The following is a 13,781-nucleotide window of genomic DNA, read 5'->3' as shown; positions in this document are numbered from 1 at the left end:
TGAATGCCTTTTGATGCTACTAAACCATGCATTCAATGCTATCCTTTACGGATTACAACATCCTAAAGACCACGGAGGCAAGATCTCCACAAATGTCCAAAGAACTTCTTGCCTTCACGACTGAAAAATCTTAACGGGGCAAATCATTTCCACCTCGGCATGAGAGTGATGGTACCAATATCCCGAGTCTTTCCCCAAGCTCGCAATAGATATTCCTATACCCCAGCCAGTCTCCTCACTTTTTCCATGGACAAGCCGGGAACGACATTGATGGGTAACACTTGTGGCATCTCCGCAATACACCGGGTTTATGCCCTTTTCGTGAAGAGATCAACCCCTCCTGGATCTGCAGTGCTCAACGGTGATGAAATCCGTCCACTGCAACGGTAAGGCACTGCAATGGTAAGGAGACCGGAGACACCCACAGGGTGGTAGCCTACGTGGAGACTTGGAAGACGTGAGAAAAGGCTTTCTCCCCTTGTTGGAAAAGCCTGAAATGTTGTTGTGAAGCTCGGGTTACTTAAGACTTTTCGAAAACCGTGGAGAAATCCTTGTTTCTCCCCATTGTTGCGGTTGTCTGCAAGAGGCAAGCAAGCCAACTGTTCAGGCATCCTCCTTCCAGTTCAACTCACAAGATACCCAGAGAGGAGTAACATCATCCAACAAAAGCACGGAGAACAACAACAAAGAACGGATTCGGAGCAAAGAGCATATTGGCGCGGGCCACAACTCCTCTGTAGGCAGAAAATCTGCAGAATGCTTCGAAGACCTTGCACCTGTTCGCACATATCTCGACTGAGACGAGATCAATGCACTCTCGAACGAGCACAAAGAATATCTTCTACACCGCTACGGTGATATAGATCTGGATTCTATTCCTGATATGAATGATGTGGACCCATATAATTATGTAGCCGAACTCGAACTACATAAATCGTCAATCTTATCTTTGTTGTCTTCCACACTATGATGGCAACCTTTACTGCTACATCAATCCAATCGGCGTTCGAAAGCGTTGCCACTGATCTTCATGTTACATAGCTTCCAATATGCAACATATCTCACCTCCCTCCAGATTGCGGTTCTTGTCAGCGCTCCTCTTCTGTGAAGACCATTATCGAACCGATTCGGAAGGCGCCCTATTTTCCTGATTTTCCTCGTTTACAGTTTTGCCGAAAAAGTGGCAGTGCGAACAGTCCTTCATATGCTACGGTGAGTCTGTGTCGGGCTATTATTGTTTTTTTTTCCACCTATCCCTCTGCCGAGATTGGCAGTGCCGTTTGTCGCCGAGAAGTTTCTTCAAGAAAGATCGAGCACGGTGCATGGGTGTCTGGATTCTTATGGTAGCCATTGGCGTAACAGTCTCACCTTTCATCTTTGGCTTCGTTGCGCAAAGGGTGGCCTGTCGATGGATATTTTACGTGCTCACCATTGTAGGCTGCTGTCGGCTCAATATCTTGTAGCTTGCTAACGTGCCTCCAGACAAACGGGGATTTATACTTTACGTGTTCCTCGGCCCTGAGACTTGACATATTCGCACTGGCGTCAGGCATGCCCGTGGACTTTACAAGCAAGAATATTTCACCTTCAAGCGTATCGACTCGACTCTCTTGACGGTGTACGATTTCATCCAGCCCTTTCGATTTGTCCACCATCCTTCGGTGATTATTCAGGCTGCAGCCTATGCTATGATCTTCCATTTTGGAAGCGTCATGCTTACTGTGGAGGTGTCGCAGCTGTTTGGGCCCAAGTTTCACTTCAATGATCAGCAAATGGGTCTGCAGTTTATTGCGATCGTGATTGGATCAGTTATTGGAGAACAGATTGTGAGTTGAGTCGATCAGCGCTAGATCTGCACTAACAATTGGGCAGGGCGATTACACTTCCGACTGGTGGATGAACAGACGCAAGAACAAGCTTGGTCGTCCTGCACCAGCCAAGTTCAGCCTATGGCTAAGCTATGTCAGTCATTTTTTGACTATTGGGGTATCATTGTTTTCTTGGTCTAAATCGAACGATTGCAGCCGCTCTATTACAATGTTACGCTGGTTGTTGGCGCTGCTATTGCCGGTGCCAGGAATCAAATCGTTACAACCACTATGGTGACTTTTGTCGATTGCTACCGAGAAGATGGCGCAAGAGTTGGAGTATTCATCGCCTTCCTACGCCAGGTCTGGGGTTTCATTGGACTTTTCTGGTTACCGCAGGTGTTTACAGAGACTGGGCTTTATGCTTCAGCGAGGATTGACACAGCATTAGTGGCGGTAGTCAGCATTCTTCCAACTATATTAGTTCAATGTAGGGGAGGGCGGTTGAGAAAGTTACGACGAAACGCCAACTCGTGCTCCTCACTCTATGGTCTCGAGATTAGGATAAAGTTTAAACTGTCACGCTCTCCGATTTGTTCCAGGACTCAAAAGCGCAGATTAAGGCCTGGCTGTACAAAGGCTACATGTATTGCGGAGTGATGATAAGGCAGACGATTGAGAGGATCTTTAGAGTCCGTATTCCTAAAAGTCCAGCTTTGTGCTTGTTGAAGGTGTCGGGCTATTCATCTGCCAACGCATCGAAGAATTCGGGGAAGTGGAGCTGGAGTCAACAGGAAGGGGTCTTTATCTCCAATAGGCGAATGTGGGGTTGGAAGTTCTGATGGGGCTGGCCCCATTTGGAGCAAATGTGGAGCAGGATCTGGAAGCATTCAAAAGGCAATACGTTCAATCTACAAAGTGAATGCACCGCTCACTGACCGCGGTGTAGCAGGTTTCCACCTCAGCCAGCCATGAGGTCCAGGGATGTGAAGTTCCCTATCCGATACAATGATCCCGAGTATCAATTGAACCATCAAAAACTTTTTTCGCAGGCTGTCCTGTGTCCTTTGAAGAATGTTCTTCCACCGGGTGTAGACCAGGAGCAGTTTGATCGTGCGATCGTCGAATTCGAAAATGCCGTGGGAAAGGGCAATGTCTTTCGGGGACAGGCATTGGAAGAGTATGTGGATCCATACGAGTTATGGGAGGAAGAGGGGAGAAGGAAGATGCCGAGTGCGGCAGTATGGTAAGCATGGGTTCGAGCAAAGGATTTGTAGATGTTACTAAACATCCAGCCCTTCATCGACCAAAGAGCTACGAGAAGTTCTTGCAGTAGCCAATAAGTCCGGTATTCCCGTGTGGACATTCTCACGAGGAAAGAATTTGGGGTGAGCTGATTCGTGTAACAATGAGTGAGTCCAGAGCTAATATTGTAGCTATGGTGGACCGGCACCCCGACTTGATGGGTCAGTTGCGCTTGATCTACATCGCATGAACAGAATTATCGAAGTCAATGACAAGTTCTCGTACGCGGTCGTGGAGCCAGGGGTAACGTTTACTGACCTGTACCTGCACTGTGCCGAGCACAAACTCCGAGTTTGGCCAAGCGTACCTTCATTGGGGTGGGGAAGCGTTGTGGGCAATGTACGTGATCCACCTCACTGGAAGCGAAGATATACTGATTGTTCAACGGACCGTGGACAGAGGAACTGGCTTCACACCAACTGCAACACACCATCAACATATTAGTGGCATGGAGGTCATGCTTGCCGACGGGGACATTGTGCGGACCGGGCAATTTGCGATTCCTAACTCCCCATCAGCACATCTGTCAAAATTCAGCTTTGGCCCATCTATTGAAGGGCTATTCTTACAGAGCAATCTAGGCATTGTCACCAAGATGGGAATCTGGCTTCACCCGCAACCGCAAGCGTACATGTCTTGCACGTTTGATATGCCAAATTTTGAAGATGTGGAAGTTATTGTGGACATTTTCGGAATATTGCGGAGAGATGGCCTATTGCCAAACACGGTGTACGTCTCAAATATTGTTGAATGGTTGGGGATGACCGGCAAACGTACTGAGCTGTGGCCGGAAGAAGGACCTATTCCCGACTGGCGGCTCCGAGAGCTCCAGACACAACTGGGTTTCGGGTATTGGAATGTTAAATTCGGCTTATATGGCGCAAAAGAGGTGGTGCAATCGCACTTTGATGAGCTGAAGAGGATTATTGGAAAGAAGGCGCCCGGTTCGGAGCACCGTCTTCAAGGTCACCTCTTCTCCGGTGAGAACGACAAACTCTTGGAAGCAACCTCTATTCCAGATCCTCATGGCGGTTTCTTTGCTGGAGTGCCCAGTCTATGGAGCCTGCCAATGGTGCGGTATAGACTTCCCAAGGAAAAGGCAGGTATCGGTGCACATGCGGACTATTCACCTATCATTCCTTCCGATGGCAAAACAGTGCTTGAATGGGTGAGAACTGCTAGAGAGATTTGCGAAACCCAAGGATTTGACCTCTTCTGCGATTTTTTTATGCATGAACGACATATTATTTTCGTCAATATGATGGTCTTCGACAAGACGAACTCAGATCATCGTAAAGCTGTCGATACTATTTTCCGGAGCCTATACAGAGAAGGCCGTCAGAGGGGTTTCAGCAAATATCGATCTCACATCAATTACATGGGTATGAAAAAAATTCCATTCATTGAAAATTATTTCTCACTGAGTCTATAGATCTTGTCGCGGATGCGTATGACTTCAATGACCATGCATACCGGAGATTTATAGAGAGATTGAAGGTTAGTTTATAGAGGGCACTTCCTCTGCGATTCGCTAATTACTGTCGCAGGATACAGTTGATCCAAATGGAATTCTATCTCCTGGTAAGCAGGGTATATGGCCTTTAAAGTATCGGCACCTAAGGGAGAAACTGTAATAAGAATGTCTTTCCACTAGTAAAATCATCTTATTAAGTGTCATTATACTATTTATTTTTAGAATAATAAAACTAATATTTAGCTAAGTCTATATAAAAGTCTAGAGGCTTAGAGATTAGCCTCTTAGAAACTATAAGAGTTTAGAAAGAGTTCTATAACTAGATAAATAATCTAATTATAAAGGAAAGAAATCTACTAAGAAGAGAAGAGAATATTCGTCGTAATTTTTTCTCTTTATATCTCTTATTCTTTCTTAAGTAGAATACTTAATCTCCGTACGATGTTTCTTTAATAATAAATAAGTAATCTTATTATTGTAATAAGGCAAGATAACTATACTATGATGGGCTGTACTGAGCTAATAGAGCGGTAGTAGAGAGAAAAAGTTATTTAGTTATATATTAAACCTAAATAGACTGGTAGAGAGGGGTACAGAATAGTTTATAGTGCTAGTAGTGTGCCATTCATTATAGTTCGAGCAGAGTATTATGAATTCTATAGCTTTTTAGCGTCGTCTATTTAATTCCTAAGTGTTTTATTAGTTCTATCCTATTCCTCGATACTACCGCTGTGCTAGATATTTATAGCCCTAGCCGCTGCCCCTCTAGATAGTGTTGATGGTGTTGTTATTATTGTTAGTATCAACTAGAAACGCGTGCTCGATTTCCGATCTACTAGATAGGCCTCTATGCGTTGTTATATATGCACGCCGAACCCTGAAGTACTCTATTACATTATAAATCGCTTTACTATATAACGTATTATTATAATAGAGCACTTTAGAGTTCGGCGTGCACGTGTAACAACGCACAGAGGCCTGTCCAGTAGATCGGGAATCGAGAACGCGTTTCTGGTTGATACTGACAACAATAACAACACCACCCACACCACCTAGAGAGGTAGCGGCTAGGGCTACGAATATCTAGCATAGCGGTAGCATCGAGGAATAAAATAGGACTGATAAAACACTTAGAAATTAGGTAGATAGCGCTAAAAAACTATAGAATTTATGATACTCTACTTAAACTATAATAAATCTATAATGAATGATACACTACTAGCACTGTAAACTGTTCCGCATACTGACCTATTTAGATTTAATATATAACTAGATAACTTTTTCTCTTTATTACCGCTCTACTAGCCCAGTATAGCTTATTATAGTATAGCCACCTCGCCTTATTATATTATAATAAGATAAAGTAGCTATACTATAATAAGCTATACTAGGCTAATAGAGCGGTATATTAAGGTTCCTACTAAGGTTTAACTAGGTTAGGGTTTCTAGTAATAATTCTAATAGTATGAACTGGTTATGAATTACGCAAGGTATGAACAGTCACTTATTACTAAAGAACGATGTTCAATAGTTAACATAAGTTGGCTACGAAGGGAGTATAAGCTATCTAGGGGTAATGAGAGTGTATATATATTGCCTATGCTCTGTGCGCTCTATGCGCTCTATGCGCTCTGTGCGCTCTGTCCTAACAGGGCCGATAGGGTTAGCAGAGTTAGTAAAGTATGTTACGTAACCTAGCCTTGTTCTTCTATGAATTCTTTTATTTATCTAATGAGTATAGTAAGCCGAGCCTTTATAGCTCGTGATCGGTCTCTCTTAAGGCTATATCTAACACTATTCTCTCTCCGATTAGATTCTTATTCTAAGGATTTATCTTAGCGGTGATATAAAAGCGGAATAGTGCCTAACTTAAATTCGTCTAGGTCTAAAGATATTGTAACAGAGCACTTCAGGGTTTAGCGTGCACGTGCAACAACGCACAGAGGCCTATCCAGCAGATCGGGAATCGAGAACGCGTTTCTGGTTGATACTGAAAAGACAACACCACCAACACCACCCAGAGGGGCAGCGGCTAGGGCTACAAACACCTAGCACAGCGGGAGCATCGACGGACAGGACAGGACTGATAAAAAAACACTCAGGAATTAGGTAGACGGCGCCAAAAGCCATGGAATTCATGATGCTCTGCTCAATCTCTAATGAATGGCACACTGCCAGCACTATAAACTGTTCTGCACCCCCTTCTGCCAGCCCATTTAGGTTTGACATGTGACTAAACAACTTTTCCTCCCTGCCACCGCTCTACCAGCCCAGCACGGCCCATCACAACACAGCCACCTTGCCTTGTTACAATATCTTTTCTCTTTCTCCGTTCCTTTTCTAGAAGTTTCTTTCTCGTGGCCGCGACCGTTCTCTTAAACGTCTTCGTTAGTTCCGTAACGTTCGATCCACCGGCCACCGTGCCATAGCGCCGTATTCGAACTACGACCGTTCTCACTCGATCTGTGTAATGAAGCAGAGAGTTTCTCGTTACTCTAAATATCTGAAGAAAAATATAAAGTGTAATGATTAGTATTCCGAGTCGAAGTATTAAAGTATTAAGCGAAAGAAGTTAAAGTTACGGAATAAGGTGCGGGAGGCTTAAGCTTATATAGCCCATTACGTCTAGTAGTATACGGAGGAGATAGCGCGCCTTACTTAGTAATAATCTCTAAAGTTACTCTAAGAGTAATTTCGTTTCGTTTAAGTTGAGCGTTAGTATTACGGATTCGACTAAACATCGGAAGGATGAACGTCTAATATAATTAGACCACCAACTAAGAGATACGACTCAAGAAGTACATTCTTATTACTAGTATACTCCCCGTATAGGAGGCGCACTCTTTCCTCTCTTACGCTTAAGTCGTATATAGTATCGACTATATACTATAGAGATATCTTAAATATACACTTATCGTTAGATTCTACCTACTTACTAAGAAATCTCTAATATTCTTAAGCGTTAACTCTAAGTCGATCGAAGTAAGCGATAAGCGTAAGATACGTAGAATATTCACCGACGAGAGAATAATTACTCGCTTTCAGTCTGAAGATATATCCGTAGATTAGTCGTCGAGCTAGACTATACCGAGTAACTCGCGCGAAGAAGAGCGAGAAGTAGATATAACTTCCGAGCGAAGCGTAGTTAACTCTCTTAATACACTCGATAACGAAGACGAACGAATATACCGACGATATTAAGAATTATAGCGAAGACTCGTACGATATCGTCTTAAATAAGAAAACGAAGCTATACTCGTAGAGCTAGAAGATAAAGAGTTAACGCGATATATAAAGATCGTAGATACTACGCTACCGACTTATAAGCGATTAGTAAGTAAAAGTTTAAAAAATAACGAAGAATTAATATTAAATAAAGTTATTAAGCTAGAAACGCCTTCGTTCTTTAATAAAAAATCTATAGCGAAACTATAAAAATATAGCGTCGAATAGAAGCTATAATTTAATACTCTCTCTAAAGTTATTCTACCGGTGTCTTTCTCTTTAGAAATAGAGAGATTCTCTCTTATATCTTCTCTCTCGATCTTCACCGAACGCTCTTTTCTCTTCTCTAGGTATATCCGTCGTCTTATATCTTCGCTATTTCTTCTCGACGAGATATCGTCGTCGATTCCCTCTATACTCTCAAAGAATACTCCATCGCTCTACTCTCTTTAGAAGAGTAATGCTTCATCGCTCTACTATCTTTAATTAGGAAGTGCTCCATCGCTTCACCACTATTAATCTAGAAGTGCTCCATCGCTTCATCACTATTAATCTAGAAGTACTTCATCGCTTTAGTATATAGATGCTTTATCGCTTCATCGCTTCACCACTATTATAATGGGAGAAGTTTAAAGTGGGGGATAGCTTTATAATTAGCTAGGGCGTCGACGCTAGACTAAGGTTCTTCTTATATAGTCATCGGGGACTATCATTCATAGAATAATCAATTAAGTTATGAACGGGAGAACTTCCTTTGGTTGAGTGTGCGTGCTGTAAAGAGGCTATCCCACCGCCGTACGAGTTGACGCCCATGGCTAGTAGCCTCGCCCCAGTTTAGTGGTGCTACCAATAAGATCTTCGACGAATACTTACGGATGGGTGTCTCTCTATGAGCGGTGAGAGAAGATTACGATGAACGACTGAAATAAACTGCTTACTGGACTAATAGAACTAAAGAATTACCTATCTATCTATCTAACTAAATCTAGAGAAACTGACTATATATATAGAACCGCTGCGTAGAGTATACCATTTAGATTACTGGCTAAGTAAGTCTATCCCGCTATACGGAGCGGTTTACGCTAACTATTCATAGAGACCGCTACTCGAGGTACCTTTTAGGATTACTAGCTATATATATTTACTATCACTATGTAAGGTGGAGACTAACGACTTAACGACTATTTAGACTATCTAAAAGAATTAAGAGAGAAGTATCTTCTAGGAACGTAGGAATACGTTTAACTTTAAAAACTTCGGACTTAAGAAGCTTAGGAGAAGTCGAAGAACGCGGATTTACTCGAGAAATAGTGAAAATAAGCGGTTAGACTAGACTCACTAAAATAGACGAAGTTAAAGCGCTATTAATCGGAAAGTAGATCTAAAATTTTAATAGAAATTACTAATAAAGACGAGAAAGAAGCTTAACGAGAAAGTCGGTGAAGAGATGAAGAGAGAAAAAAGAGAAATAACTAAAAATATTAATAAAAATAACGAAAACAACAAAATATTTAAACCTTTTAGTTTCGTTATTAAGATTTATACTATTTTAATTATAAGAGAAGGAGTAAGAACGATTTAATATTAAGAAAATATCGTCTACGAGAGAATCGAATGGTAAAGAAAAGCTAAGGCCTTCTACGATATCGAATATTAGCTTATAAGATCTATCGACGCCGAATTCGACGATATAACCGTTATACACCCCTCCTACTATAATATTAATAAGAGAAATACCTTAGAGCTCGAACGGAAGTAATAATCTTCTATACTTTAATAAGAAGAACGCTATCTCTTTCTTCGAGGAGTTTAAAGAGCTATATGAATATAATTAGATTATATTAAGCGGAGAACGTATCCGTAGGTCTATTCACTTTATATTTAAAGTAAAGAAAGAACGCTATAAAGAGCTCGCTAAGTATAATATAATGAATTAAAAAAAGTTTAAAGAGAAGATCTTAAATAAATATAAAGATCGAGACGAAGTGTAGCGAATAATGAGTATTTAATATCTTTAGGTACTCGCGAAGTATCGACGAAAGAAATCTTAAAGCCTAGAGCTATATCTTCGTTAATTCTATAAGGCTATAACTTACTTAATTAAAACCGAAGCTAAGACTAACTATACTTATTATCGCTTTCTTTTATCTAAATTACTAAAGACTTATATAAATAAGATTCGAAAGAAATAGAATTTAATAAATTAAAAGCCAGAGAATTCGAACTTTTAGAAATACTAGAATTAGATAAAAGAGCTATAGAATATTAATAATAAAAATAAGAAGTTTACGTAAGGAGTACTCGACGAGGAGTTCTAAGAACTAACGTACGAAAGGAAGACTCGACCCTTAGCCGTTCGAAAGGAAGAATCGTAAGAATAACATCGTCGTGACGACCGCACGGATAATAAAACGAAGTCCGATAGAAATACTCCATCGCTAGTAAATCGACCTTCTACCCCTAAGAGTAATAATTAATTAGTGAAGAAATTAACTCGTTTAATGAGAGCACTAACACTACCGATCTAAATACGAGACGCTATTACTCTAGACTTTCTAACTCAACTAATTAAGGCATTAAAGAGCGTTCCTTAAAAAGCGATTTAGCTCTCGCGCGATTAGTAATTCTAGAATCGTTCGGTTCGGTTCGAAGAGAAGCCGTAGTACTACGACGAGTAGTCTAGTCGACGAGTTTTAAACTTAAGTAATTTTAGAGAAAACTACTTTCTTTATAATTAGCCGAGATACGTACTACGAGATAACCCTTAGTGAGTATACTAGAAAGCTATAGAAGCGTTATATCTTAATCTAAAATATAGAATCGCTCTTAGAAAGTTTCGAGATTAAGATCGTTCTTTATCTACTCTACTAATTCCCACGAGAGAAATAAAGATAAAAAGATTAGAATGAGTTACGCAAGAGATCGATAAGAATTTAGAAGTTACGTCCGGATAGCCTTATAGTATACGAGACTTTAATTCTACGTTATTAATAGCGAGATTAAGTATTATCTACGTAGTTAAATCGAGATTTAATTACGCTATCCTAAACGACTTCGAAAATAATTCTCGTATCTCGAATACTATAGATTTAAAAGGAATTCGTATAGATTAACTCTAGAGTAAAGCTTACGTAGATACTCTAGAAAAGCGCTTAACTCCTTAATAAGGCGAATATACGTAAGCGAAATACCCTCGAATTAGAGCTTATAAACCTTCTATAGAAGAACTAAGACGATATATAACGCGACGAGCGAAATCTAATGAAGAAATTATATATAACGGAATCGTAGATAATTCGTCGAATCCGATTAGCTCGACTAATTAGAGACCGAGAATTTCTCTATATAATATATAAGATAAGCGGTTACGTAACTTAATCTTCTAAAATACCGTAATAAGAGATTTATTAAAGTCTTCTTAGCTTCGTTAGATATTATTACGTTCTTAGATTATAAAAGAGACTACGTACGAATTACCTAGGCCTAGACCTCTTCGAAAGATATTATTATAAGATCTAAATAGTACCGGAAAGATCGTAAATTATCTATTAAACTAAGAAGTCTTAATTTAAATAAGAGACTTACTATCGATAAAAGAGATTCGGAATAAGTAGTTCTTCCGTAAATATTAGTATTACGACGAAGATAAGTAAGAGCCCGTTTATTAGAATTATACTCTAAGAGATAGCGGCGTAAGATTTACGTAAGCGAAAGAGAAATCTATTACTAAAGTCGATACGATGTAAATAAATTTATTAGTAAATCGCTCGATTCGCCTAAGACTATACTATAGTAAGTGTCTCTATCTATTTATTAAGATAAGAGATAGATATAAAGACTTCTTACTAAATATTAAAGTTGAGATTAACTTAATGACTCTCGCTCTAATTAAAGAGATAAGACTATCTTAATATATACGAAAAGCTAAGTTCATCTACGACGCCGTAGACTTTAATAACGATTAAGAAAAGTTTATAAAAATAATTAAAGATTTTATAATTAGTATCGCTAAGATCGAGATCTTAATAAACGTCTATATAACGAATACTATAGACCCGATATATCGTTTTATTCTAGAAAGACCATTTTAGAAGGTAGCTTAAGAATTAATCTAGAAAAAGAACGAAGATACTTATATTATAGATTTAACGAATAGCTACGTCGATAAGAGAGTATAAATAGTCGTATAGACTACTTCTAACTTCGATAAAGATTAAGATATATCTACGATATTCGAACTTATATACTTAGCCTCTTTAAAAGACTAGGCGAGTATAAGACGATGAAGAAGCCCGTACTCGCGTTAATAAGAACTTAGAAGAAATCTAGAACGCTAGCTCTTAACTTTAAGATAGATTAAAGCGATAATCTAATTTCGGTAACGAATTTCTTCGTAATAGGCGACGACGATCTCTAGGAGCTACGATTCTTAGCTAAGTCTTTCGATATATAGAATAATAAGTAATTCGTAAGATCATCGAGGCTAGTTAACGACGAAGCCTTAAGATAAGACCTAGAAAATAAATAGCGATATAAACGTCTTAGATCTAAGCGATCTTTAGAAGCTCGGATTAATACTCTCTATAAGAGAAAGGCTAATAAGATAAGATCTATAAATATCGATTAATAGAACGGCTCAACACCCGGAGAATTACCGAACTAAAGAGTAAGAGTAATTACGAAAGAAAAAGCTACGTTTAACGAACGATAGTATCGATTCTCTAAATAAATATACTCTAGACTTATAATCTTTCCTTACGGGAAACGCTTAATATCGAAGCGCTTAGAAAAGCTAATTATTAAATCTAACTTAATATCTCTTAAGAAGGAGATTCTAATGAAAATCCTATATAACCGAGAAAGCGCGTTAGCCTAGAATATCGAAGAGATTAAAAAGATTCATTACGATATGGCGCCGCCGTAAATAATCCGAACTATATCGTATATTTTATAGTAGGCGAAGAGTTTCTTAGTTTCTAAGATACTCGAGTTAATCGTAATTAAGCTAGTTAAGAATAAGATTTAGTCGCGTCTCTTTAAGTTTAGTTATAGCTCGTATAGAAATCTCTTCTTTCTAATTAAAAAGAAAAAGCCTAGAGAATATCGACTAATAATTACTACTTAGAATATTAATTCGATAATAATAAGAAACGCTAACTTATTCTCTTCTTTAAACGACTTTACTAAAGAATTCTTAGAGATATAGATAACTTCCCTTCTAGACTAGCTTTCTAAATACGATTAAATAGAGCTTATAAAGGAAAGCCGAGATCTTACGAATATTTATATACTCATTAGATTAGTTCGATATATAATATTATCTTAAGGAGCGACTAATTCTATAACTTAGTTCATACGTATTACGAATCGTATCTTATACGAATAGATTCCGAAACATATACGACTATTCTTAAATAATATCGCGGTAAAAGAACTAAAGATCGATTACGGATAGAAAGAAGTAGTTCTAGAAATACGCTACTTTATATTAGAGTATTTAACGAATTTAAATAAAATACTAATTAATCTCGAAAGAGCCGGCGCGACGATTATAGATTAGAAACTATAGCTCTATATAAATAGAATCGAGATAGTTAGATACGTCTACGATCGAGATAAACGATATTCTTAAGAATCGAAGATCGATAAGATTCGAAACTAATTTATTTCGACGAACTAACTAAAACTTCGTAGCTTTCTTAGAATCTACGTATATTATCGTATCTAAATCTTTCATTTTATAATTATTACTTGTTTAAAGGACTTAGAGAACTATCTAATGTATAGATAGTAAGGCTCATATAGATCGTAAACCTTATAGGTAGGTAAGTGACTATTAAAGAACTTAAAGATAACTATTTACCTAGGGAGGGTAAAGGTCTTTATATAGACAATAAGTGTCCACAGTTAAGACCCTTAAAATGTTGATTTCAAATTAACATTAGTAAGTACGACTAATTATTTAATAG

The 13,781-nt window shown here is 38.8% G+C and overlaps 1 protein-coding gene across 1 annotated transcript; it reads left to right on the top strand.

Moving 5' to 3' along the window:
* Positions 1–2,779: 2,779 nt before the first annotated feature.
* On the top strand, positions 2,780–4,747 carry A1O5_00001 (uncharacterized protein; the record flags this gene model as incomplete). The annotated part of the gene is made up of 6 exons (XM_007740622.1): positions 2,780–3,054; positions 3,104–3,196; positions 3,245–3,456; positions 3,482–4,495; positions 4,546–4,610; positions 4,661–4,747. 6 exons carry the CDS (start codon positions 2,780–2,782, stop codon positions 4,745–4,747), a joined length of 1,746 nt encoding a protein of 581 aa, XP_007738812.1.
* Between the last annotated feature and the right edge of the window lie 9,034 nt (positions 4,748–13,781).

The sequence above is a fragment of the Cladophialophora psammophila genome (assembly GCF_000585535.1).
Source record: "Cladophialophora psammophila CBS 110553 chromosome Unknown aczJe-supercont1.1, whole genome shotgun sequence".
NCBI lineage: Eukaryota > Fungi > Ascomycota > Eurotiomycetes > Chaetothyriales > Herpotrichiellaceae > Cladophialophora > Cladophialophora psammophila.
Note: the sequence above shows the minus strand (reverse complement) of the source record. Positions and strands in the feature narration are given on the sequence as shown.